The sequence below is a fragment of the Dasypus novemcinctus genome, chromosome 1 (assembly GCF_030445035.2).
Source record: "Dasypus novemcinctus isolate mDasNov1 chromosome 1, mDasNov1.1.hap2, whole genome shotgun sequence".
Lineage (NCBI taxonomy): Eukaryota > Metazoa > Chordata > Mammalia > Cingulata > Dasypodidae > Dasypus > Dasypus novemcinctus.
Window position 1 is genome coordinate 29,901,755 of NC_080673.1, and position 25,625 is coordinate 29,927,379.

General features: G+C 33.9%; 1 protein-coding gene across 4 annotated transcripts in view; it reads left to right on the forward strand.

Moving 5' to 3' along the window:
* FSTL5 (follistatin like 5) overlaps positions 1-25,625 on the forward strand; it is an 849,524-nt gene that overhangs the window by 534,298 nt on the left and 289,601 nt on the right. For all 4 annotated transcript variants that reach the window (XM_058276333.2, XM_058276388.2, XM_058276438.2 and 1 more), the window contains exon 7: positions 24,287-24,453. In XM_058276333.2, coding sequence (XP_058132316.1) covers positions 24,287-24,453 — 167 coding nt within the window. The remainder of the gene's footprint in view (positions 1-24,286; positions 24,454-25,625) is intronic.

Sequence of the window (25,625 nt, forward strand, 5' to 3'; positions counted from 1 at the left end):
GTATCATCCCAAACCATACAGAGCAGCAAGCCTTGCCAATTGCACTTAAGCCCAGGGCAGGGTTAAGTGGGGTAGTGGTTTTGACCGGAAATTTAAGACTAGGCCAACCCGGATGAGACACTAAATATAATTTATTTTATGTCATTATAATCTATCACCAGTCATTTACACTTACCAGTGTGAAAAAAAAAACAACTCATAATTTGTTTTTTAGTTTGTTGTCCGCTATTAGTCTTCTTAGTCTTAGGAAAATTGAAGTGCAAACTGTAACTCTAGTCATTAACAAAAGTATGCACAAGCCATCAGTTGTCACATAGGAGCAATATGGATCAGAGTTTAATATTAAATGCTTGAAATGTCATAGATAAGTATTTCTGTCTTATGCTTTCCCAATAATAATGGTAGTGATAATAGGTTCTTGAAGGAATTAAGGTTTCCAAGTGTATAATACATAATAAGCTTCAATAAATATTTTTTAAATTAAGGAACGGCAATTTTAAAGAAAAGCAATGTATAGTATAGCAATTTCAAGCTTAGATTATGTGATTTCCCTCTCTTGCTCCCCCCTCCTCCTTTACTTTCTTCCTTTTTAAAATAATCTTTTAAAAATATATTTATTTATTTTTAAAAGATACATAGACCACACAAAATGTTACATGAAAGTATATAGGATATTTCCATTTGCCCCACTCCCATACCCCTACTTTTCCCATATCAACTTTCTTTCATTAGTGTGGTACATTCATTGCATTTGATGAATGAAGCACTGCTACACGCACGGATTATATTTTACATTGTAGTTTACACTCTTTGCCAGTCCATTTAGTGGGTTATGTCAGGATATCTAATGTCTTGCATCTGTCCTTGCTATATTATTCAGGACAGTTCCAAGTCCTGAAAATGCCCTCATATCATGTCTCCTTTTCCCTCTCCCTGCCTTCAGCACCTCCAGTGACCACTGTCTCCACATCAGTGATATAGTTTCTTCCAATGTTAGAGTCACAATAATTCTATAGTAGAATACCAGTAAATCCACTCTAGTCCACATTTTATTCCCCAATCCTGAGGACCCTGGAATGGTGATACCCACTCCACCTCTCAATTGAGAGGGAGTTTTGATCCCACATGGTTGATTTTCCTTTCTTCTTTATTGCCTAGCAATATATGTAAATTGAATGTTCCTCCAAAACATATGTTCTATAGAAATCAAAAGAACATCTGTGGGGGTTTTTGTTTGTTTGTTTTACAATCAAAATTGGTTGTGTATTACAATAACCGAAATGAAAGCCAATTCTTATTTTAATTTAAAAGTTGTTTTTTGGCATTTATCAGAGAGGGAAGTTTATACTTATGGATCCATTCAAGAAGAAAAATATTGCTATCTTAATAAATTTTAAAGCAATGAAATACATATTTTAATTGTTTAATGTTTAAGTTAAATTGTGGAATAAAAAGTGAAAGACATGATGCATGATTATTGATATTGCTGGAAACCCTAAAATAACTTCAAAACTACACTAATCCCAAGGAAAGCAAGGAACACCTTCCTTGGACTATTTCATATGTGTGTGTGTGCATGTGTGTGATAGATAGATAGATAGATATGTATAAACAAATATAGTTGTGAATAATTGCAATTTGTAAGCATATAAAAGCCACACCATATGATTCATAATTATTTGTCTATGGTAATTTTAGCTAATTTAATCATATTAATAGCTTACATGTATGAAATGGTTACTAAGTATTTTACATGAGTTAATACTGATAAGGTATCCATGATATAACTATTATGATTAACTTTACTTTCCAGTTGGGAAACTATGACCCTATAAAAAGCAAGTGCTTGAGTTAGGGTTCATAATCAGAATCATACCAGGAGCCAGCTTGAACTTATCCAACGTGATTTTCTTCCTACAATTCTATCCCTCAAATTAAACATGACAAGAAAATATCTCATATGTAATAATACATTGCATACTATTGAAAGCTAGTAATTCCTTTGCAATTTTTCCTTCTCTACAAAAATATCAATTTTGTCATTATGCAACATATATGTTAATCATTTTTAAAGATTTATCAGATGGCATCTCTTTAAGGTGAATTAATCATAATTCCAGGTTTTATTTTATTTTCCTTAAAAATACATTCATATGAGTAATTCTAAGTAATGCATTAAAATCTGATTATATGATGTGCCTTCAGGGTAAAAAAAATTGTGTTATATTTTCTTGTCTAAGAATTTTAATATTTCTTCTCTGGAGGAATTTGCATCACAATTTATGTTTTTGATAATACAATAAATCCCTGCTTCTTAAAACTACCAAATTTAGAAATTTGATGGAAAAAATGTGTGGATTACACAAAAATACTTTCTATTTAATTGTGTTAATTACAGAGCCTTGCCTTTAATGGGGATAAGAGCAGTCAGTTAAGTATATCATTGTGTTCCTGGGTTGCTATGTTAACATAACGATATGCTTAATATCTGAATTATTGAATGGTAAATTGATAGTAAGCAATATTAGAGATATGCTGTGTTCTTCGTGTTTATTTGTATTACTATTTGTAAAATGAAATATCCGTTAATATGCATATAGGGAATATGAGGTGAGTCTTTTTATAGCACAAACTCAGAAATAAAAAGAAAATCTACCTTGGTTTGTCAAATTTTGATAGAGGAAATAACATCAGTGAAATATGTTCCTACATCATTTTTAACTTTATATGCTATTATTTTATTGCTAATGAGCAATCAAGTACTTAATTATTGCATTTTAAATGTTATTTATTGACAGAAAGAACTCTAATCATAAATGTATATTAAAATACATTTTCACTAGTAGAAATTCTGATGAATATCACCCATATTACTAGAATTTTAGGATTCCTCCTTAAGTCTCTTCCTAAACACTAATCCCTTCTCACCGAAAGAACCCCCAATCCTAAATCTAGGAGCAGAGATTAATTAAGCTTGTTTTAGAACTTCATATAAGTGGAATCAACCATAATATATTCATTTGTGTAGGTTTCTTTTGTTGATCATTATGTCTTTAAGATTCATACATATTGTTGGTGTAACCAAAGTTTGCACATTTTCATTACTGAAGAGGATTCTAAACATAAATGTACTACAATTTAAGTACCCATTCTGTATTGATGAACATTCTATATTTCTAACTTTGGGCTTATGACAAGCACTGATGCTAAGCACCTTTTTGAATATTTCATTTAGTGCACACAGCTACTCATGTCTCTTTGACATATACCATGGAGTGAAATTATTGGGTTAGAGAGTTCAAATATGTTCAATTTTAACCAATAATGCCAAGAAGTCTTCCAAAATGGGTGACCAATTTATACTCTCAGCAATGTATGGGAGGTGAGTTGCTTCACATCTTCAGCCAAACTTGGCATTGAATTCTTTTTCCTTCCTTCCTCCCTCCTTTCCTCCCTCCCTCCCTTCCTTCCCTCTTTCCTTAATAAAAGTCTTTCTAGAATGTATGCATTACCATCTCAGATGTTCTGATGGTTTGTATTTTCCTGATTAGTAAGACTACTGAGGAACATTTCATAATCTTTGATATTTTGTTTCCTCTTTTATGAAGGACATATTCAAGTTATTTGCCCATTTTTAAAGAGTTGTCTGAATTTCTCTGAATGATATATATATATTCTCTGAATGATATATATATATCCTGGTTGGAAAATGAGTTTTCAAAAGAATAGAATAATGTTTCAGTTATGTTGCTTAATGCTGTCGTATGTATCACATTATATTTTGTGAGTGTTTGCTATGATAATTCTGTATATTTCATTGTTTTTTACACAGATAATGTAATAAATCGTTGATGCTTATTTTAAAAACACAAAACTTTTTAGTTAACTTGATATTTCATGATGATTGAGTCATAGATAAAAAATAATTTGATGTGTAGAAAAAATATCCTCTGTGCGGAATAAATTGCTTTTTGGTGTGTCATGGAATCACAGGCTGAGGCACAACAGAGATTCTCAACAAATGACCACTTGATTACTTTCACAGAACAAAGGATCCAAAAGAGCAGGGGAAGAGGTCCCATCAAAATGGATTCCCTGGAGGCCAACTGCTCAAGTCAGCATTGGTGGAGGGTGGTTCAGCACACCCAGTTTCACATCAGAGATGAGGGACAATCTGTGTTACCTGAGGACTAGGTATTTGTACATCCTAGGGAATGGAAGCCATGGCACTAAGTAAAAAGCATGTATTGTGCAATCTTTGTGTAGAGTTCCCACCCTGGCAAACAGCTGGTGTTCAAGATACCTTCAGGCTTACCAACAGACCTAATGTATCTCCTGGGCTGTGAAATGGAAATATATTGAACCATCTGTGAGCAAACAAGCAAGAGTGGAAAAGAAGGGGATTAGTCAAAGGCTAGGAGATGACCTCTGAGCATGTCTATGACTTTTCCAGCACTCTGTCCTGGAAACTGACTCCAAACCGTGACTACCAAAGCCCCTATGAAGTCCACCAGGGAAACCTGTTGGTCAAAGCAAGCAGATTTTCTTAAATTTGCTGAACAAGTGAGAACATTATCTCTAGTATCTCAAAGGAAAGTTAAAGAATTGTGCTTTCTTTAGGAATTTTTACTGATGGCATGCTTTCAGAGTGGAATTTAGTAAGCTTAGTCTAGTTAGGCATTGATCAGAATTAGACAATTTGCTGAAATGGTCAGAAGTTTGTGGGAAGTCTTCTCATTGGACATTTAGGTTTGAATGAGCTGAATAATGTTAAGTTATTAAGTTGAGAGATATGTCTTGCTTGCCATGCTTTGGTACATTTACTCAGTCTTGTAAGATTAAGCACTTTTGCTGTGAATTAGAGGGGCTCTATCTCCTACAGAGCCCTCGAGGTGCAGCAACACTGGGCATTATAGCCTAGGATAGTTTTCCCAGGGACAGGGGTTATATGAATCCCCTTAGTTAACTGAATTGAGTATGTCTTGACTGAAAATTTCTTTGTCAATGGCAGTAGTCCCCATTATGTCCTGTGTTTTTTGACTACCTCTGTTACATGTACCCTGGTAAACTGTCAAGCTGCTTACCTTTGATCCTAACTTGGTTAGTATCTGCCTCTTTTAATATACGATGCCAAAATCAAGTCTATCAGGTGACTCTTAGCAGGTGACATACCCATATGGCAGTAGTACTATACCCTAAATGGGACCTGGGCCCATCCAAAATATGTGGTTGGATTATGCAGCTCCGGCTCTGATTCTTAGAGCAAAGGAGAAAAGGAGCCAGTGGATGAAAGGATTCTGCAAAAGATATTGTCCCTAGCCTTATGATGGAATGTCAATTCTATAAAATGTTAAATTCTAGCTTCAAAAATGTATAGTTCTGGGAAGCAGATGTGGCTCAACTGATAGAGCATCTGCTTACCATATGGGAGGTCCAGGGTTCAAACCCAGGGCCTCCTGGTCCATGTGGTGGAGCTGGCCCACGCACAGTGTTGCCATGCCGTCTCCCATGTAGGGTAGCCCCATGTACAAGGAGTGCGCCCCGTAAGGAGAGCCACCCCATGCAAAATGCACAGCTTGCCCAGGAGTGGCACCACATACATGGAGCACTGATGCAGCAAGATGACACAACAAAAAAGAGGCACATATTCCCAGTACCACCGAGAATGCAAGTGGACACAGAAGAACACATGGCTAATGGACACAAGAGAGCAGATAATGGGGCAGGGGAGTGGGCAGGGAAGGGGAGAGAAATAAATAAAAATAAAGAATAAATATTTTTTAAAAACTTATAGTTCTTTTTAATAACATTAAAATTAAACTGAAAATACATTTTTATAAAATACTCAATTGTAAATGTTACCTGATAAAATATATTATGTATTGCATCACAAAATTAATGATTCAAAACTCAGACTTAAATATAAAAATAGTGGCATTTGATACATGGACTATATGTTCTTACCATTTATTTAGTATCAGATATAGAATCAAAGACTACAATTCAGCTACATATGTGTTTGACCCATTCTTTTATCTACTTAAACAAAAATAACTATGTTTTGGATACTATAAAAAGAATTAACTTTTATTGTTTCAAATATTGCTAAAAATCCTTTTAGATTTATAAAAATAAATATACTTAAGTTTTATTATTAATACTGTCACAAAATTTGCTCAAATGAGCATGAGAAACATCCTCTTAGTAAAATCTTGACAAAGTTGTGAAACTTATTATAAATATTGAAGTTTTTTTAAATTTATTTGTTAAAAAAATAAAAGGAAACCCCAAAATGTAGGCGCTGATATTTACTGCCCTGGAACCCTCTTCACAAATAAGCAATGCTGTAGGAAATCTGAGATCTATTCAGCCAGAACCGTGCAAATTTCAATTTAGTAAATACAGTTTCAATCTGAATAATTTAAATCCAATACATTACTTTTAGCAGTAACTCTAAAGAGTATCTATTCATACTTTCTGAATTAGTTGTATATATTGTTCAACTCTTTTTTTCTTTGTTTAGACTATGATGATATAAACCCTCAACTTGGGACCTTAGGCATTTAGATACCATTTAATTTGTTGGAGAGCTTCCAATTACAGTGTATTTACAAAGGATTTTTAAAGACATGTCATTTCAAAGTAGTGCTAATGTTTGAAACTATGCCTTGAATACACTGAGTACCTACTTGAAGTAATTAGGACTCTATTCTTATGCAAAGAAAATGCAGTCCTAGTTTTATAAGTGACATTACATAATCAGTGACTACAATCATAGGCCTTAAAAAGCCTTAAATTTATGGCTTTTTATTGTGGGAAAAGTGAAAAAAAGTAATGGCAATCTAAGTTTTTCTTTAGTTCTAGAATTTCACAGAATTATAGACCATAAGAAAATGTTACCTGTCATCTCATTAATATTTTGTAAATTCACTTTCTGTTAAGCATGAATGAAAAGAATGAATGAAAGTAAAAAGGGCTTTCTGATCCAGGTCTTTCTGAATTTTAGAAAGAAGTGGAAGAAGAATGTTAAGAAGGGTTGCCTGGAAGATTTTCCTTCTCAAAAGCATTTCTGCTAAGCATTTTGATGGTTAAAGACACATCTGAATCAATGTCCCCTATTATAATTACTCTCTTGGGGAATCAAACTTATCCACAGATAAGTACTGTGAATGACTTATATTGGATAATCAGATTGCTTTCTTTCTGGCTGAGAAATTTGCCCTGTGAATTAGTATTTTGTTTAGATGTTAAGAAGGAAGAAGTCTTGATAAAGTAGGAGAAGATAGATCTTGTCCTATCCTACTGCAAAGGGCTAAGAAGTTGCATTTGAACAGGACAAACTTGAGTAATTTTGTCGTTTTTTTTTGTTGGACTCTGAAACTAGCAACTTTCATGGTTATTGTAGAAACTCATCCTTTTCTCTTCTTTAAAGAAGCCTCAACCAAGATAAAAATTTTAAAAAACAGTGATATTTTGCAAACCCACCTGTATATATATGGAAGTAATTTTCATGCATCCTCTTCCATCTTACATTTAGTGCCTTTAATCTAAAAAATGAGAAGAATCCAATAGACATTTGCCTTAACCAAGCTGAAGAAACATAAAACCAACAAAGTAGTGTTTCAGTGGCTCAGCAGCATTCTGTAAATGTACAGAGAGTAAATATTTTAGGCTTTGTGTACCATAAGGTCTCTGTACCAATTACTCAACTATGTTTTAATAGCATGAAAGCAGCCATAAACAAGACATACACAGGACATAGACAATATCATAGAAAACTCCAAAATGAATAGGCATGGTTGTGTTGCAGCACAACTTCATTTACAAAAAAAGGTGGTCAGCCAAATTTGACACAGGCGGTTTGCTGAGCACAGATCTACGGGAGCATTTACAGATGTTAAGAAAATTCTAATACATTTAATTCTTTTGCACCTACCTGAGTTAATACTCTGAACGCAAACATATGGTGATATGCATGGTGTAAAAAAAAAGGAGACTGAGAGCAAAGAATTTGTCAATAAACTTGGAAGTGACAAGTAAAAGAAAGGCTCTCTAGAAAGAAATGTCTTTAGAGTTGAAAAGGGCAATTCGTTAGCTGATTAGAGCTGACTGGCTTGAGAATGGCACTCTTTTTTTGTAATTTTCTGTTCATCAATCTTGTGAAGCTTTTGACCTGTGCATTAGGAGGGAGATTCCCAGGCTCACAGCTGACACTAGGTACTAAAGCTGATGTGCTCCCCATTGTAAATGAATAAATTGGTATTCCAAAATAAACAAAGGTAGCCTGTGATTTTCCTTTGCTCTGTCAACCCCCAATAGACTAATTATTTCTGGATGAAATGTTAAATTTGTTTCTGAATTTGCATAGTTGAGGCCCAGTCTTTGGACCCTGTGAGGAGCTGCCAAAACAGAAAATTTCTCATTTTTCACATGTATTTGCTGAAAACGATTAGAGTGACTAACTATAAACCTTCATATTGAAGGTAATATCACTTTTATCAGTAAAAGTGCATTATAAGGCATATAGCAATAGTTTTCAGCTGAATTATTTAAATTAGGAAGGTCTTTTTCAGTCTGAATGCCGAAATTCTAGTACATTGTTTGGAAGGAAGAGTTCATTCATTTAGTTCTGTTTGACTGACTGTAATCTAAAAAAATAGTGATTTTTTTTCAGTTTATTAAAGGCAGAGCAAATAATATGACATTTGATTGACTCCAACATTAACATCCTGGAGTTTCTTCGAGATAAACTGAATGTATGAACAGAGGTTAATATATTTTTTACTCTATCTATAATAGCTTTTATCATGGCACTGAACACATTGTTAACATACGGGGAAAGGGTATTGATTAAACGATCACTATACCTTGACTGACAAATAAGGATTCATAGAAATCAACTCACGTTAGACTCTTTCCTTCATACATGTCTGTGCAATTTTTCCTCTCAATTTACTACATTAAATCCCACTTATACGTGATCATGTCGAAACTTTACAAAGAAATTATTAAAGATAATAACGCAATTCAGCTTTTCAGGAACTCAGTATTTCAGGTGTTTAAAATATGACATCAAATGTACTCAAATCATGAAAAAAATGCCTACATATCATACAGGAAAAAGCCACTTGATCACTTCAACTTGTCATTGATATTTTTCATGAATTTTGTAAGTAGAAGAATTGTAATATTTTTGACAGATTTTTCTTATTAAACATAACATATATTTAAATATCAGCTCAGAACAGTTAGTCTGTAAGCTGAACCCAAGCAAAACATGTACAACCTTGTAGTTGTCAGCCTGGCTTTCCTGTCTCAATCTTAATATCTGTGAAAATGGATCCAATAAAATTTTACTTAAACAATACCTTTCATAAACTGATAATAATGTTATATCACAAACATTGGTGAAACTGCCTTTCTTTCTTCACCCACATATTCTTCAACGTTTCTCCCTTTGTAGTAACAAACAGCATATTTAGGATTAACTAAGGGCCAAGCATGGTCATAAACATTTAAAATATATCTAATCCTCACAGTCTTAACAGTTAGGTACTATCTTTCCTTTTCAAAGATGAGCATTGAGACTCAGTTTTAATAACCTGTCAAAAGTCTTCCAAATAGCTTGCATTTGTTATCAAACCCCAGTGGGCTTCAAAGTCATATATGAAATCCAGGCCCTTTTGATAATGTAGTTCATGTTGTTAACCGCTGTGTTATTTGGTCTTCATTATCTGAAGCATGTATCTTTTTTAAATGATTGCTTTACAAGACATCCAGAGCTAGCATGCTTTTATTCTCTTCTCATGAATTGCTGTCAAGGACCTAAACATCTTTCTTTCCATTTGCCGTCCTTACTGTGTTGTAGAAAGTTCCCATCATGATCACAAGATGGCTTGTGAAGATTCAATTATCACCTGCTCACATGACAGCACCTCAAATAGAATAAAACTAAATTCAAAATCATAACAGCATCTACCCCATAGTGTAGTTATGAAGCATAAATGAGTCAAACACTCAGAATAGTGTCTGACAAATAGTATGGGCTGAGTCAAAGGTAATTATTTTCTTTTACCCTCAGCTTACAAAAAGCAACTTACTTGTAAACAGATGTTATGCTTGGCATACTAAACCTTGGGTTATCAATTATCTATCATTTCAGTCTACATATCTGTGGTTTTAAGGTCATTCCATTTTCTTTCCCAAATCATAAAGCAAAAATTCACTTGACTACTTATGACCATTCTATTCTCTCAGTTGGATATGATTTTTGTTCAGTCAGGATTCAAATAGCAAGGATAATGCATAAGATAGAATTATTTCCCAAGTTGTTTGTGTCATACATTTCACTGAATGAAAAGCTGATTCTTCATGTATTTCACTTTAAAATTCAATTGTATATAATTCATTTCAAAGAGAGAAATTAAGTGAAATTGAACAGAAAAGTTGAAATGATAATTATACTGCATTTTTAAGACCACAGAAGTACTATCAAAATCATGAATAAAAATAGAATACAAAACTGTCACTATAATTTGTGAAACTGCTTGAGTTAATATAAAAATACAGCCATATCCATAATACTATATTATCCTATTATAGAGTTATAAAGAGAATTTAAAATGAAATTCCAGTTTGGTACAAGAATCTATGCTTCATTGTTTTATAGAAAATCTTTTTTTGAAAGACTTTTTTTTTATCTCCCCATAACCTCAGTCTTACTAATGATTTAAGAAGAAATGACCTTTTTGTTTTATCTATTTAATACTTCTATTTATGCTTGTGCTTATAAGTCTTGCTCCTTCCAGAATTTTGGCAGAAAGTTTTCAAGGGCTTCTTGAGTATTTTTCTTCTCTTTACTTCTCAGGATAAACTTCAGATTTTTCAAGTCCTATTCCTTACCAGACTCTTCTCTCTTATTTAGTCCTGTCCTTCTTTCTACTTTGTGCAATTTATTAAAAGTATCCTGAATAGTTATGCATTGCTGCCTCCACTATTCTTTATAGTATCTAAACACAGTCTTCTTCTCCATGTCCAAACTCCAGGCCTCTTCAAGTCATAGAACTTGCTTGATTCTTGGAAAAATGGACTGGCAGGGCAAGTTTGCCTATTTTAGGCCCCATCTAATAAAAGAGAATGATAATTTTTATCTATTGCCTTGAGAGGTACATAAGAGTTTATATTGCTTACCATTCTTTGCAATACTTTTTTGTTTTATCACAAGACTTAAATTTGTGCCAGTCTGACCTGTTTTGGCTCAGATTTGCATCTCCCTGTTTATTAATATATTTCATCATGTTTTCAGGTGTTTATTTGGACATGTGGGTTAACTAATTTGGGGAGCATTATTCAAGTCATTTATCCATGTTTCTATTGAGTTGTTTTTCTCTTACACTTTGTAGTAGATCTTCATTTGTTCTGCAGATGAGAACTTTTTTTTCATATTTTGGGTTGCAAGTATCTTTTCCTGTTTGGTGGCTTGTGATTTTGGTCTCTGTGATGATTGTATTCATGTGTCAATTTAGCTAGGTTATGGTACACAATTGTTTGTTTAAGTACACACAGGCCTTTTTGTTACTGTGAATATACATCATAAATGCATTAAATGCATTTACATCTATAGTCAGTTGACTACATCTATGGTTGATTGCATCTAAAATCAGCAAAGGAGATTGCCCTCAACAATGATGTGAGTGTCCTCATCCATTCAGTTGGAGATGTTAAAAGCCAGAGCTGAGTTTGAAGGTTTCAGAAGGCAGAACCAAGAATGCCTGCTTCTCCTGGGGAATTTAACTTCACTTACTTTGGAATTTCCGACTTGCAGCCTGCCCCATGGGATGGGATTCGGACTTGCTAATCGCCACAGTTACATAAGCAAATTTCTATAACATATCATCCATATTATATCATATCATCTATCTATCTATCTATCTATCTATCTATCTATCTATCTATCTATCCATCTATCTATTGATCATCTATCTCTTTTGTCATCTCTGTTGATCTGGAGAAACCTAATACATTCTCTTAATATTATTTTTGAGGAATAGGTATTTTAAATTATATGTAGTCAAACTTACAAATAATTACCTTGTGACCAGTGGTGTTGGGTCTTATTTATGAAAACTTTTCTTGTCCAAGATTATGAAGATATTTTCTTATATTGTTAGGCATTCTTTATATTTATATTTTTTTAATTAAAGAAGTTGTAGGTTTATAGAAAAATTATGTTAAAAATACACCATCCCCATATACCACCCTATTTTTCACACTTCGCATTAGTGTAATAGCTTGGCTATAATAATGGAACTATATTAAAATGTACTATTAACTATGGTCCATTGTTTAAAATGGAGTTCACTGTGGTACACATTCTTATGTTTTTCTTTTATTTTTTATTCTAGTAACATGTATTACCTAAATGTTCCTGTATTAATCACATTCATATATATAATTCAGTCTAATTACTCTCACAATGATGTCCTACCTTCAGTACCATCTACTTCCAAAACTTTAGAATCAACCTAAATCAATATTCTGTACAAATTAAGCATTAACTCCCTTTTCTCTACTCCCAACCCAGCCACTGGTAAACTATATTCTGAATTGTAAATCTGTGAGTTTGCTTATCATAATTAGTTCATATCAGTGAGATCATACAAACTTTGATCTTTTGTATCTGGCTTATTTCACTCAGCAAAACGCCTTCGAGGTTCACCATGTTATCATATGTGTGAAGACTTCATTCCTTTTTTATGATCGAATAACATTCTATCATTATGTATATTCCACTTTATGTTTATCTATACATTGGTTGATGAACACTTGCACTGATTTCATCTTTTGAAAAATGTGAATAATGCCACTATGACTATCAGTATGCAAATATCTGTTTGAGTTCCTGCTTTCATTCTTTTGGGTAAATACCTAGTAGAGGGATTGTGGGGTTATATGATAATTCTATACTTAGCTTTCTGAGGAACTGCCAAACTGTCTTCCACAGCGGTTACACCATTTTACATTCCTACCAGCAATGAGGGAATGTTCCTATTTCTCTACATCCTCTCCAACATTTGTTTACTGATTTTTTATTAGTCATTCCAGTGTATATGAAATGATGTGTCTTTGTGGTTTTTATTTGTATTTACCTAACAGCTAGTGATCTTGGGCACCTTTTCATGTGCTTTTGATCCATTTATATATCTTAATTGGAGAAATGCCTGTTCATGTCTATTGACCATTTTTATAAGTTGAGTTGTTTGTTTTTTTATTATTGAGGGGTAAGATTTCTTTGTATATTCTGGATATTAAATCCTTATAGGATATGGAATTTCCAAATATTTTCTCCTATTCTGTAGATTGTCTTTTCACTTTCATAATAAAGTCCTTTGATGCACAGAAGCTTTTAATGATGTCACATTTCTCTATTTTTCCTTTTGTTGTTTGTGCTTTGGATGTAAAGTCTAACAAACCATTGCCTAACACAAGATCCTAAAGATACTTCTGTACATTTTTTTCAAAGGATTTATAATCCTGGTTCTTATTTGTAGGTCTTTGATCTTTTTTATGTTAAATTTTATATATGGTGTGAGATGGGAGCCTCCTTCATTCTTTGCATATGGAGATTCAATTTTCCTAGCACCATTTGTTGAAGAGAGTTTTCATTCTCAATTGTGTGGACTTCGCAAAAGTCAATTGGCTATAGATGTGAGGGTCTATTTCTGAGCTGTCAATTCTGTTCCACTGATACACAGTACTATACTGTGTTGATCAATATAGCACTGCAATAAACTTTAAAGTAAGGAAATGTGAGTTTTCCAACTTAATTATTTTTTTCAAGATGTTATTTTCTATTCACAGCCCATTACCCTTCCAAATATATTTGGTAATTGACTGTTCTATTTCTTTTTAGTTATCCTAGTGTTTGTATTACACAACCTACATATAATCTACTAATGTGAAAATACCAACTTCATGTCAATAACACGCAGTCTCTGCTCCGATATCCTTCTGTTTTTCCCCTTTGTTATTTTTTCCCACTTTTTCTCTTTATATTTTATATGCCCATTCTGAGAAATATGACTTTTAATTGTATCCTGACTCTTATCAGAATTAAAAATCATTGTTGTATATTGAAGATAGAGTGCTAATGAGTTTTCATTAACCCTTTTAGTTACTCTTACTGAGTATCTTCATTTCTTCATACTATTCCAAGTCATTCACCCTTGTCTTCTCCTTTCAACCTTCAGCACTCCTTTTAGTAGTATTTTAAGATAGGTCTTTTGTTGACAAATTCTCAATTTCTGTTTATCTGTGAATATTTTAAACTGTCACTCATTTTGAAGGTTAATTTTGCCAAATAAAAAATTTTTGGTTGACCTTAAATATATCATGGCACTGCCTTCTTCCCTCCATGGTTCTGATGAGAAATCAGTACAAAGTCTTATTGAGAATCCCTTGTTTGTGACTAATTGCTTTTATATTCATTATGTCAGAATTCTGTCTTTTTCTTTGGCATTTGATTTTGTGTTAGTCAGCAAGGGGTGCTGATGCAAAGTACTAGAAATCTGTTGCCATTATAAAAGGTATGTATTTGGGCTCAAAGCTTACAGTTATAAGGCCCTAAAGAGTCCAAGTCAAGGCTGCTTTCTCACCAAAGACAGCTGCCATGTTTTGAAGCAAATTGTCGGGTGATCTCTGCCTGGTCTTTCCTTCCTTCTTCTTCTTAGGACTCTGTGGGTCCAGCTTCTCCTCATCTTAGGCAGGAATAGGGCTCTCAGGGCTTCCCGGCACAGTACTTGTTTCTTTCCAGGCCTTATCAGCTGCTCAGCTGCTCTATTTTCTTTAGCTGCAAACAATTAGGCAAATGACTCATCTCTCCCCAGGCTTTAGCTATTTGAACCTTCTCTCCTTTGTCATGCCTTCTTCTCAAGTGAGTGTCCAGTTACATCAGCCTACTGAGGAAGAGGGAACTCATCCCTGAGTCATGTCCTACTGATGATGCCAAATCAAAGCCCTAATCTTTTATCAAGTGAATTTAAAACTTCTAATTTAATACAATCAAATGGTATCACATCCAGAGAAACAGACCAGTTTACAAACCTAATTTTTTCTCTTTTTTGGGGATTCATAAATAATATCAAACTGACACAGACACTGTTAATAGTATGTGTCTTAGAATAGATTTATAAGAATTTATTCTGTTTGGAGTTCCTTGCCCTTCTTGGATATGCATATTTAATCTTTCTTAAGAGTTGGCAAGTTTTTGGCCATTATTTCCTCAAATATTCTTTCTGTCTCTTTTCCTTTCTTTTCACCTTCTGGGACATCCCGTACAAGTATATTTGTGTGCTACATGCTGTCTCTCAAATCCCTGAGACACTGCTAAATTTTTTAAATTATTCTCTCTCTCTGTTCTGACTATATTTTTTTTTTTGATTTTGTAAAAATATTACATTAAAAAAATATGAGGTCCCATTCAACCCCACCACCCCCACCGCACCCCTCCCCGCCCCCCCCAGCAACACTCACTCCCATCATCATGACACATCCATTGCATTTGGTAAGTACATCTCTGGGTATCTCTGCACCTCATGGTCATTGGTCCACATCATGACCCACACTCTCCCCCATTCCATCCAGTGAGCCCTGGGAGGATTTACAATGTCCGGTGATTGCCCCTGAAGCACCATCCAGGGCAACTCCAAGTCCCAAAGGCGCCTCCACATCTCATCTCTTCCTTCCATTCCCCTTACCCATCAGCCACCATGTCCACTTTTCCCACTCCAATGCCACCTTTTCTCTGTGGTCCTTGGATTGGTTGTGTCCATTGCACCTCTATGTCAAGAGGAGGCTCAGATTCCACATGGTTACTGGATGCAATCCTCCTGCTTTCAGTTGTAGGCACTCTAGGCTCCATGGTGTGGTGGTTGTCCTTCTCCAACTCCATTTTAGCTGAGTGAGGTGAGTCCAATAAATCAGATTGTAGGAGCTGGAGTCTGTTGAGGCTCAGGGCCTGGCTATCATATTGTCAGTAAAAAGATTCAATCCCCTAAATATATCTTAAACCCCAATACCAACTACAATTCCAGTAAAGTAGCATGATAGTCTTATGAAAAGAGATCCTCTCTGGGTCCAGTTTCATCATGCAGAAACACCAGCTCCAAAGAAGGGCCATCTGACATGGCAGTGAACACTATCTGCCATGACCATAGAACCCGTGGGTCCCTTTAGCCCTCAAAGGAACCAATACCTGGGGATTGTATCTACTTTATCTGTCTCTTAGGCTCTGCTCAGTTGTGCATAAGGGCAATCCTTCTGACAGCCTCCAGACTCTTTTTTTTTTAGAGACTCATAGCCATATAAACTCATTTCTCCTTTCTATTTCCCCCTTACATTAGATCAAACAGCATTTTAAAGTCATATTATTCTATGTAGACAGGGATATTCTACTGATCTGCATCGAACCTTCAATTCAAGGTCATTTTCCAGTTGCATTATCAGTTGTTAGTTGATAGTGATCCCTCGGTGCCAGGGAGGCTCATCCCCGGGTGCCATGTCCCACGCTGGGGGGAAGGCATTGCATTTAGATGCTGAGTTAGGCTTCGAGACTGGCCACATTTGAGTAACATGAAGGCTGTCAGGAGGAAATTCCCAGGCACAGTGCTGCTCTAGGCCTTGTTCTTATTTCAGGCATATTCGCTCACAAGCATAGTCATTAGTATCAGGGACTCACTGTTGGACCCTCATTCCTTCTCGGTCCTTGCTGCTGCACTTGGGGGACTGCCGCTGCTCCCCTAGGGACCACAGCACAGCACCCCTGGCCAGGGACCCAGTACCCCCCCAGCTTTAGTTTTTAATTGTTGCCACTATGAGTATATCCAAACATTACCGTGCACCCTGGACATATGCCCTGTATAGCTCCCTGTCAACCATATATCCCCTGTCAATAGTATCCTATACCAGTATTCCTCCGCTGCCATTGTTGGACCACTCTGGGATCCAGAACTTCCTGAATATTGAAGCCCCAATATAATGTCAGGATCTCTTACTAGCAAAATGGGATATAGCAATGGGTTTAAAGGTTAGATATAGAATACGTGTTGACTTGGAAAAATTTCTACATCCTATCTTTTTCTTTTCCTTTTTTTTTTTCCCCTAATTATTGAACTTCTCTTCACAAGAGCCCTAGACCACAGCAATTCATGTATGCAATATACAGCACTCCCACACATCCACCACATGGTTTTAATTGCATTTTTTGTTGTCTCGATCACTGATTCTTCTGCCTGTTCAAATCTGCTTTTGTATATGTCTAGTATGTTTTAATATTTATTATTGTGTATTTCAACCCCTTAATTGCCGTTATGTTTCATTTTGTACTTTCAAACTCTTTATGCTTGCACATTTTCTTCTTAATATCCTTTAGCTCCATATCCATATTTCCTTCATTTACTTGAATTAATTAAGGAGATCTGTTTGAACTTTTTTTATTAGTTGTCCCAAAGTCTGTGTCTTCTCTGCTCAGAAGTTTTAATTTGTTCTTTTAACTGAGCTATATTTTCACTCATATCTGGGAATTTGATTATCTTGATGAGTTAGCTCTACAGGTCAGTTTCTTCCTCTTGTCTAGTGTTTTATCTTTGACTGTGTTAAAGCTCTTCTTTGACACTTTGTCCAACTTATAACTGACCTTTTTGAACAGTCCATATTTACCTGTTCATATTATCTCAGCTCTTTTTCAACTCATTCTTGCTCTGGATCTGCTTGTACAGTTTTTAAGACTGCACTTTTTTTCACCTCCAGAAGAAAGCTTTCTTTCCTCTCTTACTTCTTCAGGAATTTTTATGTCTTTTGTTCATTTTTGTGCAGAAATTTCTGCCAGCTACTATGATTTGTTTGGATTTTCTCCCTCACCCTGTGTTCCCTTTTCTATATACTTTTTGGTTCTGGCCTCCCTTCTGTCTTCCTGCAGTTCATTCATTCCTCTTTTTTTTCTGTGGGACTTTTTTCTCTCTGATTTCTTCCCCATTAGAATATTCAACCTTGGGGTCCAGATTGGGTCAATCCAGAAATGTCAGTAAACCAAGAAAATTCCCTTTTGTGTTTAGGTTGTTCATCCAACAGAAACTGGATTGAGTGTCCCAGCGTCTTGCCAACAAGTCTGGCACAGTCTCTCCCCCACCCTCCAGGGGTCCTTTTTTAGTCCAAATCAGCATCTTGTATTTTGTGTTAGATTCTTTTGAATTTTCAAGGTTTAATGCCAAACTATAACTTCCAATAACTTTAGAACTTTACATTTAAGACTTTCTTTGCTCTCCTTTCCTTTATGCATCTTTGAACTACCATCTAGAATCATCTTCCTTTTGCCTGAAGAATATTCTTCAAAATTTTCTTTAAGGTGTATTTGCTGGAGATGACATTTTTAAATATGTTCTTAAAAATATGTTTATTTCACTTTCACTTTTAAATGAGTGTATACAATTCTAGTTTTAATTTTGTCCAGTTTCTTCAGTTTTAAGAAATCATGCCTTGTTCTTATTGTTTTCCCTCATGAAAATCAGTTCCTTTTTATCTCTCCTTCGTGTAAAGACAATATTTAATAAAATAATTTTAAGGTTTCTCTTTGCCATAGATTTTCTTCAATGTTATTGTTAAGTGTCCAGGCTAGATTATTTGTTTTTCATCTACTTTGCCTGGAAACTGATGGGCTTCTTCAATCTGTCAGATGTCTTTCAATATTTATGTGAAAATTTCAGTTACTACTTCTTCAAATATTACTTCTGCCTCCTTGTCTCTCTTTTCTCCTTCTGGGTACCATACAAATCTATTTTATTTATTCTTTTTTCACATTTGAAATTTTTGTCCTCCTTTTTATTCTTTGAAGTATATTTTAATCTCTTTTCCAGTTTAGCAATTCTATTTTCTACTGTGTCCAATTTTCTGTTAAGCACATCAATTTATTTCTTAATAAAAGTTATTATATACTCTAGTTCTATCATTTCTATTTGGCTCTTTCAGAAACTTATGTGTGGTTTTCTATTGTCAAAATTTCTAACCTTGGCTTTCATTTATGTGAACATAATACATTTTACAATCCACTTGCATTTGAGTAAGTTGTAATCAACTTTTTGTTCATTCTCATCATGTCGTCTTCTCTCTTCATGTGTCATGATATCTTTGATTTTTTGCTGGGTATTGCACTTTAAAAATTGTTTTTAACAATTATTAGGTAACTAGGATGATATTGTCTTTCTCCAAAGAGGAAAGTTTTATGTTTCATGAGACACCATGATAAAGGTATGTTGCTGTCCATACATTTACTTCCAGAGAGTGGCACCTTGTATTTCTAGTACTGAGATAATTGTAGTCTAATGTTGCACCTATCCCTGTGCCTCCAGGATGACAAAGTTACAAAAGGGTGCCTCTATAAAGTAACAAAGTTCCCAAAGGAATGTGGACCTCCAAGTGCTACCTCATCTTCCTGTCAAGATCTAAGCTGCGAGATTCCTCACTGTCTCTTTTTTATTATTATTATTAAACTGTACATTTTATAAGGTACATAGATCACAAAAAAAATGTTACCTTAAAAAATGTAAGAGGTTCCCACACAGCTCCCCCCCTCTACTCCTCCCACATCAACAATCTCTTTCATCATTGTGGCACATTCATTGCTTTTGGTGACTACATTTTGGAGCACTGCTGCACTACATGGATTAAAGTTTAAATTGTAGTTTACACTCTCTCCAGTCCATTCACTGGATTATGGCAGGATATATAATGTGCAGCATCTGTCCTTGGAATATCATTTAGGATACCTCCAAGTTCTGAAAATGCCCCCACATCTCATCTCTTCTTTATCTCTTTAATATATTTATGTCTTTAGTCCAAGGTTGTTTATTTATTTGCTGTTTTTGTTGTTTTACTTCTTCAGTGGAAGAGGTAGTCCAAATTATCTAGTCTATTATTACTGGAAAATAGAAGTTTCTCAATCTCTTGTAATTTATTTTGTTTTAAATTTATGATGCAATTACAGTATAAGCATATAATATTTTCTAGATAAGCAATTGGTCTAAAAAATTCTAGACAGTTTATCACAATAAATTAGCATATAAACTAGCAAGGAAATTAATATTTATTTTTAAATTGCCAGTTGATGCCAAAGGATACTATGAGTATTTCTGAATTACTCAAAGAACTTGTAATTGAGTAACTGTGGTTCTCTCATTTGGAGAGCAATTAATTTATTCCATTAAGGACTCCTAAGTATTTTCCTTTGTGATCTATTTCTGACATAATATTTTAGTACTGCCTGATTTTAATTAGCAATTTCTTTTATGGATTACAGAAGGGAAAGTCATGTTATTTGGAAATATTACTGATGAAATTCCCTCTAGGTTTCATTTCTTTAAAGGGAGTAGTGGTTGTATCAGGTAAAAGAAATAGTTACTCTAAACTAGAACATTTAATTCCCATTATGAGTAGAAAAATGTGAATAAGAACTAGAAAAATAAGACTTATGAAACTGATATTTAAATAAATTAAAATTAATTATTCAATTTAAGGATGCATTTACAAACTTGAAATTACCTAAGTATGTAGAAGAGCAGAATTCTAGCTATGATAACCTCCTCTTATTTTGTGGTTTTAAATTGAATTTCAATCTAAGTCACAAAAATCTTCATCTTCTTTTAACTGATGTTTCATAAATACAATATTTTATTACATTTCTGTACTATTTTACAATCACGTAGTACTTTTTTACTCAAGTTCCTATCACTATTACTCTTCCCTAGTTAATACTAGAATACGTGTTTCATAAATACTCATCTGTACCAGTTTAAATTGGGCTATGTTTGTCTCTTTAACTTTAGATTCCGCTAGAAGAAAGTTTTAGCTTCTTTCTTCTTTGAAACCATGCTCTTAAAATTGCTCGACTCAAATTGTAAAATTTGGTAAACAGAGTAAGGGATTCATAGTGAGAAACTATTTTACATGTCTCTTAGCTTACCTCAGTAATTAAAGGGAACAAAAAACAACAACAACTGGACTTAGATATGACCTATTAGTTTTCATAATATGAGACGGTAGGAAATACCACAGGTGGAACTCTAACTTCTTTTCTTGAATATTTGAAAGCACCTTCAATAGGAAACAAAGTTTGTAGGTCAAAAGAAGTATTGAATTGTTCCAAAACACAATCTACTATACCTAACCTAGGTGTTTTGTCATTTTTCATGCCATGAGATGACTGTTGATACCATGCGATACATGATTTTACTAAAAGAACACCTTTAAATCATGAGTTATCACTTGGACTGAATAGCAGACAGATACTAAATATGATCTGTGCTATCTACCTCAAATGGGTTATCTGTATACAACTAGTACAGGATGCTTTTGGGTACAATGCTATATAATAAAATATTCCATCATTAATGTATAACTTAGTGAACATAGATTAACTACCCTTTTTTCTAAATAAACAACTATGATCACGCCACTCAAACATGCTCTTGTCAAAGACAAACTCTTAAAAGTCAGTTTTAGAATTGGATTATAGATAGATCCATAGTTATTTTCATATTCATATACAGGTCATTAATTTATTTTTAGAAAAAAAATCACCATTTGACTATGAAAATTAATAAATATTTGACATTTTTAATCATTTAACATTCAAGATAAAATTTAAGAAGTAAAATTTAAATGTGATTTTGTGAGATTAAAACTTTGCTTATTAATAACTTTCAGAAAGCCTAATAAAAACAAGTGTAACAACTTTGTAGTTAAAATAAATGTTTCTGCAAAATGTATTTAAGGGAAAGACAACATAACTTTGAGAAGCTGTCAATGAGAATAATTTGTTTAGTCTTTGAAGAGTAATATATCAGGGAAGAGTTTAAAAATGCAAAAAAAGTCTAACATTAAAAAAATATATACCATCATTTAATAGTATATATTATCAAGATGGTTTTAAAATTCTTTATAAAGTGTATCATTTTAATTTAAAAAAGCTTTTTCTTTGCATATTAATGTTCTCTGGGTGAATATTGATTCGTATTTCTAATTATGTACCCTCTCAGAAAAAAAAAAAACTCTAAAAAGATGCTCCACATAATGTTATTACAATAGTCAGCATTTGTTCTAAGATGTTCATATTACCAAAATAGCACTGTAATTCCTAACGACATAAATAGCCACTAATTCAGTCTGGAGAGGTAATTGAAGAAAGTCCAGGGTAGCCTATTAGCAATTAATATAACCAAAGTTAACATGCTTTTTAAAAATCAGGTTTCCCATTATTCCTTACATGATTTTATGAGGAACCTGGATGTTGAAAATAAAGAATGTTTATGGAAATAATTAATACTTTTGTATTATACTGTACATGATGTTACTACATATGTAATTATCACTCTTCATGGAAGTTTATGATATTTATATAAAAAAGATGTAAAGAAACACTGTGACTGCAGATTTCAAGTGTTTTCTCTGCTTAATTGTTCAAATAAATTTTCCTTTAGTGAAATATACACACACATGCATACATGTCTACACACATACAGAAATTTATGATTAAATGGACATTAAAGAAGAGCAAATATTCCATTGGTTTATATTGATTCAGGAATTATTGAAATGCAATGCATATATGAATAATGTCATTAGCAAAACATTAAACTGTAGAAAGTACTGAGCAAGATGTTTGTTATCCATTCATATCAGCAATGTAATAACCACAGGGGTTAACTTTGGCTGAGCCTTTCAGTAGAAGGGTTTTATCATTTTTCAATTTCAAAATTGTGTCTGCCCTCTTTGAAAACACAAAACAATGATGATATAAGTAAATATTCCTTTTAGATCTAAAAACTAGATTTTGTATAGCATAATATAAATGTCGGTCTATTTCTGAATATTTTTATCAGATGATGTGTCAGCCAATGCTCAATAAGAACAAATATCATTTAACATTCACACTTAACTTGTGCATGTGGGGAGATTATATTTTCAATTCTGGCCTTCTGATGCAAAACTGTGTGCTCTTTTTGGTATTGCAATTTATTTTGCTACCAAAAAAAACCCACAAAAAACACTTTATTGGAAATTCTGTTATGTAAAATATATTTTTATTAGTGTTTCCTTTCCTCCTCCAAAGGAAGACAGTATTAACAAAAAGAAAAATAGAGGGTAATTCAAGGATTATGCTTAATCACAATTAGTACAAATTTAGAGCCACCACTCTCCCCATTTCACCTGTCCATGAAAAATATCATCAACCACAACAAAGGAACAAAGGACAACTATGTATTCTCTCTCTCCACATCAACATTTAAATTAAAATACTCATCTTTGATATTTCTAACATGGCTAAAGCTGAGCAGATTCAAAATATAAGACTCAAACTTAGTGTAGAAAAATGAAGGTGTCTTTGAATGTCAGCTGAAAACCTAAGGTAAGTTTTCACATGCATGCAGAATTGGTAGACTTTAAAGCAGTCATCTGTCATGATAAATTGGCAATTGCACAGTTGTTACTTACCATAGTTGATAAAGACTGTCTGAAAACAGAAAAGGAAAGTCAGAACCACCTTTCAAACTATAGTTTCACGGTTTGGCAATATTATTACAAGAAATGTGTTCATTGCTAGGTTAAACGTATGCAATTTAACTTTTAAAAATTTAAGGCTCAGGAAGTGACTCTACTGGACTGACACGTTCTGATAAAGGCAGCTGACAGAATTCCACCTAATTACTATTTGATCAGTGGACTTAAGCCTTTTCTCCTTTATCATCCCAAATAAATCTTATTCTTCAGAGTCAATTTATATTTCCCAGCGCAATGATGCATTTGACCCATTCAGCCGTGCTAGTGTTTTCTCAAGCCAGCCGACAATGATCTCACCTCACCTGCAGTATAAATCTATCAGGGCATAAACTGCATCATTTTTATTTCAATGCTGATGAGCACACTACATGTCGATTTGGTAGTTAAATAATTTATCTCTCTTTGGGGCACAATCTTCCAGGCCTATTATAACTCTTCTTTTGCTATTCATTTCATGTTTAATAGTGTTTTGTTTCATGAAGATGCTTGTCAATCAATTAAATTGAAATGTCATTCTGACCTTTCATTGGAAACACTTTACTCTTTCATCATTTCATCATAGGCTTTTTTCTTTTTGATTCAAATTAAAAGCCTTAATTACTAGTATTCAGAAACTTCATACTAATTAACCTTACAAAACTACATGCTCATCAACATTGCTGACACCATATCTTTGCAGAAGTTATCCAGTTGAGTGTGCCTGAAGATCAGAAACTAAGCACGACTGTGGCAACGGTGGGACAAAGTGCTGTACTGAGCTGTGCCGTCCAGGGAGCCCTGAGGCCCCCCATCATCTGGAAGAGGAACAATATTATTCTAAACAATTTAGATTTGGAAGACATCAACGTGAGTACATGCGTACTTGCTGCTTAATCATTTCTATGTTTAACTGATGTATTCTAGACCTTTTGAAGTCTGGGGAGCTCAATGAATGTTGACTGTAGAATAAAAGAGAATTACTGGACCAAAGCCCTATTTTTTCTAATGACTGGGAAGTGAACTTGAGATCAACTTGAATTTATCCAAATCAATTTATGTCAGTTTGTTAACCAGTTTATATGGCAATGTGCTGTTGGGAGAATAAATTCATCCAAATTCTTTAGAGGCAGTGTCTATTAAGTTTTAAAATTCATATATTCCTACCCAAGCAATTCCATACCTAGGGATTATTCCTACAGATATACTCCTATGTGACTTTAAAAACATATATATAAAATCATTCACCTTCACCATCTTCATAAGAGTAAAAAATTAGAATTACTTTCAATAAGAAACACATGATGGCGTATTTGTGTAACAGAATCCTACACATGCATTTAAAATCAATGAGTAGGCATCTCCCCCTGCAGCACACCTGCAACCTATATCTCATATTGTGTACTATTCTTTTTCTTTTCTTGTTTCTTGATAAACTCTTTACTCCCTTGCCTACCCTAAGGTGTGTCCTTAAATTATTTTCTGAGATGTAAGCCGAGAACCTTTAAGCCCAGAACCCAGAGGGTTCTTCTATATAGTTCCCAGAAGATGGCTTCTATCAGGTCTTTCCCTATGCTAAGTGTGTAAAATTCTCTCTTCTGTTCTAATCTGTGCTTAACTTTGTTTTTACTGTTTACTGTTTTTCTTTTCTTGTTTCTTAAACTATTTACTCCCTTGCCTAAAAAAGCAAGCAAACAAACAAACATCAATAAGTGGAATTTATGTGCCATCATAAAAACATATTTAAATGTGTTTATATGAAAATATACTCAATTTTTAATAGAACATTTCTGCATATTGAAAATATATCTTGAATATGTATAAGAAATTTCTAGAACCTTTCCCATGAAATGACTCACAGCATTTGTTGTTAACAAGGAGGAAAGGGTCAGGAATGGAATGAATTACTTTCAAGAGAAAACCTTTCGTATATATATTTTTTTTCTTTTCTAACATGTGCACATATTAGACATTTTAATAAATATTATGCCCCATGGATCAAGCAGCAGGACTCCCCACCCCCACCCCTAAAGAAGAAATAG